Consider the following 6,896-nt stretch of genomic DNA (forward strand, 5'->3'; position numbering starts at 1 on the left):
TGCTACAATATGGATTTCCTGCTTAAAATATAGTGTGTGTGTGCCTTTAAATGCCAGTGACATGGAGTCTCTTACCATGGCAACAGGTAAACACAACTGTGTGTGTGTGTGTTTCGCTTGTCTGCTTAGCAGGCAGGATCGCCGTGCGCCTCGCTCTCCCGGGATTCTTTGCGTTTTGATGATATAAAAGCGTATATTTTATTTTTTAATTGATGTCTTTAAAGTTGGGAGGATGGGGCAGAGCAAGAGACAAGATGGTTTTCTAACCAGTACCGGCGTCGGACTCGAGTACCAGCCTCCGGTCTCCTTTCCTCCTCCTGGAGTCAGGGTAAGGCATCAACGTATCGCCTAAAAATGTATATTATACTTTTTTAAATTGATATATTTGGGGGGGACGTATTCTTTATTATTTTTTATTATTTATTTGTTATTTTGTATATAATTTGACATTATTATTCCTGTAAATATTGTCTTGATTTTTTTAATATAATCAAAATATTTACACAAAAGCAGCCACTCCCTCTGGAAATTAATTTTAGCCGTATTAAAAAACTTTATTTTAAAAAAGGTAAAAATATTCAATCAACTAATTTGCTTATTTAAATGATCTGGAATTCAATTATTGCAGCTTTATCCTTTTTTTGGCCGCAGGGTCTACAAAAACCAAAGATATGAGCAACAACGGCATAATCCTCTGCCACAGAGACCACAATTCATCAAAATTAATATGTTTAATTATTTTTTGGGTTCAGAATTATTAGTAGCCAATGGAAAGAGCACAAAACACCCTCTTCTTTTCATTATTTCAATAAAAAAAAAAAAATATATATATATGGACTTTATTTACTATTTTACTTTATAGTATTAATAATTTAGTATTTATATTGTTTTGGTTTTTTCCCCAGTCGACGGCGTCCGACCCCCTCCCGCCCTTCCTACAAAAATCAAAAAAAGTCTCGGCTTTTGATGAAGTTGTCAATGCTTTTGAGACGACCAATGGAGACGCTTATAAGGGGAAGCATCCGCGGGGGGTCCTTTCTCAGCCCAGTTACCCCCTTCCGCCTCCACACTGGACAGTCCATTACAACAAGGAATTTGAAGAGAATGTAAGGTTTTTTTATCAGTGACTTATTAGTAGGTCTTTCTCCGCAGGTCTGCTGATGACGTTGTAAAGGAATGTGAATGGGGGACCCCCGTTACATTGCCCGTTATCCTTGCCGGTATCTGCCCCCGATTGAGGCGATGACCTCACTGAATTTGATAATCTGTTAACGCTTATTTAATTATTTCTCAACAGTTTAGAAATCGGCAACTGAAAAGTCCTCAGAATCGGCAAAGTGAGATGAAGGCTGCGTATCGGGGGCAATCAGGCCTGCCTTCCCTGAGTGAATTTCACGCGGGGCCACAGCCCTTTTCACTAGAGGATCACCACAACTGCGGGCCGTCACAGGTTAGAATGTAACATACGTGTACAGATTTCGAATACAAGGCCATTTGTGCCCCCTCTTTGGGTTTATGGAGACCATCGAATATCTAGATGACCACATAGATGTGAGCTTTGGGTGGGCCATACCAGCCATATGTCCCATTGATAGGGTAGTCTAAGAATTTGGAGCATTGAAGCCAGTTCTGCCCGGTGCATGGGCCCCAAGAGCCATGACCTTTTATCAACACGCTCCGTACAGGTCAACCAAGAAGGTATCATAGAAGTAGAAGTGTGGATCAGGGGGTCGCGGTGGATGGAATCTACTTGGATTTTGCCAAGCATTTGACTCGGTTCCACACAATAGGTTAGAATTCAAACTGAAGGAAATTGGTCTAGATGCAAATTCTTGTTCTTGGGTAGAACATTGGCTTAGAGATAGAGAACAGAGAGTTGTTATAAATGGTAAATTTTCAAGCTGGACAGAATTGGTAAGTGGTGTCCCTCAGGGTTCTGTTCTGGGACCTTTTTTTATTCAACATATTTATAAATAACCTGGCAGAAGGCGTTGAAAGTCATGTTTCTGTGTTTGCAGATGACACTAAACTAGGTAAAGTTATACAGGGCGAGCGGGATATGACTTCGCTGCAGAGGGATTTAGATAGACTGGGGGGCCGGGCACACAAATGGCAGATGGAATTCAATGTAGATAAATGTAAAGTTATGCACTACGGGGAAATGAATGCACAAGCAACCTACACCCTAAACGGTAGTGAATTAGCAATAAATGAGAAGTATTTGGGAATTGTTACAGACAACAAACGAAGTAACAATGTGCAATGTCAGTCAGCAGCCTCTAAAGCCTGTAAGGTATTGTCATGTATAAAAAGGGGCATCAAGTCACAGGATAAAAATATAATTTTGCCTCTTTATAAATCAGTGGTAAGGCCGCACCTTGAATATGCTGTGCAATTTTGGGCACCTGTTCTAAAGAAGGATATCATAGCACTAGAAAGGGTGCAGAGTTGGCTACAAAATTAATAAAAGGAATGGAGCACTATAGTTATGAAGAAAGGTTAACTAATTTAAATCCCTCAGAGGGGATACGATAGCATTATATAAATATATTCGGGGGCCAATACAAACCATTGTGTGGAAATCTGTTCATAAACAGGACTATGCATAGGACACGGGGTCATGCGTTCAGACTGGAAGGAGATTTAGACTAAAACAGAGGAAAGGGTTTTTTACAGTAAGGACAGTAAGGATGTGGAATTCTCTGCCTGCAGAGGTAGTTTTATCGGAGTCTGTACAGACGTTTAAACTGCAACTGGATGGATACCTGGAAAAACATAATATTCAGGGATATAATCTGTAATTATGGGGAAACAGCTTATTGATCCAAGGAGAAATCTGACTGCCATTTTGGGGTCAAGAAGGAATTTTTTTCCCTGGTTAGTGCAAAATTAGAGCGAAACCGGGGTTTTTTTTTTTGCCTTGTTTTGGATCAACAGCAACAAATTAACAGATATAGGAAAGGCTGAACTTGACGGACGCATGTCTTTTTTCAGCCTATATAACTATGTAACTATGTAATAGAAGCCTTCAGGGTCTTTACATAGAGTTTCTAGACATGATGGCGTGTTGCGTGTTATTGTAGTTTCCCCTATAGATACATACATGGCCCTTATGGATATATACGTGGCCCAACCCCGGTTTTTAAAACATGTCCAGACTTTGTATAATATGGTTCTTCTCACTGAAACCAACCAAATCTTTCTTCTTTTTATGAACAGTCCATTGTGGCGAGTACGGAAAACAGGGCACTTTCTGGAAAACCCTACTATATAAGAGACAAAGGTGTCCTCGCTCTGAATGACATCTACGCTTCCACCACGACTCGGGACTTCAGGGCATTTACAGCGTAAGCTCACCTTTTGCCTCTAGGCCCAGATTTAAAGACCCGATGTGGTGCCTTCATACCCTGAGGTTGGTTCTTCTGGTTCTTCATGGTTAATGGATCATTAAACGTTCTCTTTCGTTACAGGAAAGAATTGGACGGCTACCCCAAGAAGGACGTCCTGACGTATTGGGAGGCTGAGCATTACCCCAAGGCCTGGGGACACGGCTTAAAAGAGAACCCTCTCCGTAGGGATGCTAAACCGACTCTTCGTCCACCGCCACCGATGCAAGATACCTCGCGGTTTCCCAATGTTACCAAAGTACCCAGAATATCACCAGCCGCCAAACCCGTCCCGAACCGCGGACTCAAAACCTTAGCGCAGGAGAGCTACAACTGGCCCATGGAGGCCAAGAACTGCGACCACGTCTACAGCTCTATGGAGCGGCCCTGGAACGTACCTCGTCAGGGAGCAGCCAATATGATAATGTCCGTGCCCAAAATGTACAAAACAGAGTATAAAACCTACGGAAGTGGCCAGTTGGTCATCCTGTGAGGTCGTCCGAAGGCACAACAAAAGGGCCGCAGCGTTAATTACTTAATTTTATCATTTAAATCCCCAATGAAAACATTTTGCTGTGGTCTTCTAATTACCCCAAACCAATTAACCCCCCACCCACTCAACCGCACACAGAAACGAGGTGTCTTTTTAATAATTTACTCAGCAAATTGATTACGCCCGCGCAAAATGAACCCCTTCACTCGGATCTGTGTAAAAATAGACAATCTGAAGTAAAAAAAAAAAAAAAAAAGTGAAATGATTCCGCTTATTGCTTATTTTTTTTATTGTTTCTGCTTTACGTTTATCATTTTTCTCCAGATCGATCACTCTCCTCTTGCCTCCCCCTCGGAAATCTCATGCTTCTTATAGGTGAGAGGAGGGGGCGTGGCTGGGTGTGGAGAAGGCAAGGCTAACTCATGATAGTCTCAAAATGGGCGGGGAGTGGATGTGACCCAGATGCTGCTCTGTCATCAGGGTGCTATATACATGTAGGTGTGTGTCTAACATACAAAAAAAAAAACTTAATTTGGGAGAATTGGGTTTTTTGTTGTTGGACACAAACAGCTTTCTTCTAAATCAAATCAGCAACTTAACCAGATGCGAGTAACAACTTACTGGGTAGGAATAATCATCCGGATCGCAGGAACTGGAAGTTCAGATGGCTGGTCCAATCGTTTGCATATAAGGTGGGTTTTTAATATTTATTAATACATTTGTATTTAAATATTTAACATTTTAACCCAGGTTAACATTAAAATTGTGAAATTGATCTTGGATGGTAAATTTGATATAATTAGCACATATTTGTCAGTCTAAAAAAAAAAAAAAAGACTAAGCAATCCAGGAGTGCAATTGGTGAAATAAAAGGGTTACCCTGGTTACTAATTCCCTTAAAAACCTGCTGCGCTTCATTTATATAGAATGTCGAGAGATTCAAGGATCTATGATGTCATAAATATCAAGGTCTTTTTCCGGTCTCTCATGTAATCAAGAACAGCTGGTCCACCCCCATAATCCCTTTATGGATCCGGCCTGATATAACAGAGGCCGTCACAGTGTAACATGTAGTACGGTGCCCAGCGCTACAGCACATGATGGCGCTATACAAATTAATAATAATAGCACGGGGGAAAAAATATATATCTATATCTATCTCTCTCTATATCTATCTATATCAGGGTGGGCAATTAATTTTCCCATGGGGCCACATGAGAAATTGGAATGGTTTTAGAGGGCCAGACCTCTACAAACTACAAACTCCGAAGCCTTGTCCATTTTGTTAACTTATGTGCTGTTTAATAAAGTTATTCAAGCCTACGTCATTGGTAGAGGTGCTTGAATAAGTAAGGCCTGAATAACTATTAGCACAGCACAGAAGTGAACAAAATGAACAAGGCTTCGGAGTGCATACCGTATTTTTCGCTCTATAAGACGCACCTGCTGATAAGACGCACCTAGATTTTAGAGGAGAAAAAAAAGGAAAAAATATTTTGAGCTAAAAAATGGGCTAAAATATTTATTACAATAACTGAATAAGCTATGAACACAGTAAGACACACGCAGTAAGACACACACAGACACAGTAAGACACACACAGACACAGTGAGACACACACAGACACAGTAAGACACACACAGACACAGTGAGACACACACAGACACAGTGAGACACACACAGACACAGTAAGATACACACAGACACAGTGAGACACACACAGACACAGTAAGACACACACAGACACAGTAAGACACACACAGACACAGTGAGACACACACAGACACAGTAAGACACACACAGACACAGTAAGACACGCACAGACACAGTGAGACACACACAGACACAGTGAGACACACACAGACACAGTAAGACACACACAGACACAGTGAGACACACACAGACACAGTAAGATACACACACACAAACACAGTAAGACACACACACACAGTAAGACCTCCCTCCCTAACCCCCCTTCTCAGTATCTCCCCTCTAACTCCCTAACCCCCCCTTCTCAGTATCTCCCCTCTAACTCCCTAACCCCCCCTTCTCAGGATCTCCCCCCCCCGCCCCGGTCACTTACCTTAAACTCCTGTGTTGGAAGCGTGAGGCGTTTGTCTCGGGTGCCGGCGCTTCACTGCTGATCGCCGGCGTCTGACGTCATATGCCGGCGCCCAGCGTAAAGCGCCGGCACCCGAGACAAACGCTTCCAACACAGGAGTTTAAGGTAAGTGACCGGGGCGGGGGGGGACACCGGACTCATTGGTGAGTCACCAGGACACTCTTTGCGGGCCGGTCCGAGCTATTCAGCGGGCCGGATGTGGCCCGCGGGCCGTGCTTTGCCAGGTCTGATCTATATCTATATATCTCTATCTATATATATATATATAGATATATAGATATGTGTATCTATATCTATCTATCTATCTATCTATATATTTTTTTACATTTACTCACAAAGTCCATTGCACACCATTCCAAGTTTCCCAAGCCTGGTGCTAGTCACCAGCAGTTTCCATATAAAAGATGGTCAGCACTCCAGGTCTTTAAATTAACAATCTCTCTTTATTCAAACAATATATATATTGTATGTGTATATAGATATAGATATATAGATAGATAGATATATTTATAGATAAATATATATATATAGATAAATATATATATATTTATATATATCTATAAATATATATATATATTTATAAATATATATCTATAAATATATAAATATCTATAAATATATATATATATTCCAAAAAAAGTTACCGGCACTCCTGGGACTTGGTTTGTACCAAGTCCCAGGAGTTCCGGTAACTATTTTTGGAATCTATTTGCATTACTGCTTCAGTTACCAGGCACCGGGCAGAGTAATTAAGGTTGGTGTGCAATTGTGCACTTTGGATTTTATATCTACGTATATATATATATATATATATATATATATATATATGTATATATATATATATATATATATATATATATCTACGTATATATATATATATATATATATCTACGTA

The 6,896-nt window shown here is 40.7% G+C and overlaps 1 protein-coding gene across 1 annotated transcript; it reads left to right on the forward strand.

Annotated features, from left to right (window-relative positions):
• The first annotated feature begins 232 nt into the window (after positions 1-232).
• On the forward strand, positions 233-3,879 carry LOC149273428 (stabilizer of axonemal microtubules 3-like). Its single transcript, XM_089506340.1, has 5 exons — positions 233-328; positions 906-1,106; positions 1,298-1,450; positions 3,220-3,347; positions 3,471-3,879. Exons 1-5 carry the CDS (start codon positions 233-235, stop codon positions 3,877-3,879), a joined length of 987 nt encoding a protein of 328 aa, XP_089362466.1.
• The last annotated feature ends 3,017 nt before the right edge of the window (positions 3,880-6,896 follow it).

The sequence above is a fragment of the Sceloporus occidentalis genome, unplaced genomic scaffold (genome assembly GCF_023333645.1).
Source record: "Sceloporus occidentalis isolate IW3139 unplaced genomic scaffold, rSceOcc1.0.p SCAF_377, whole genome shotgun sequence".
NCBI lineage: Eukaryota > Metazoa > Chordata > Lepidosauria > Squamata > Phrynosomatidae > Sceloporus > Sceloporus occidentalis.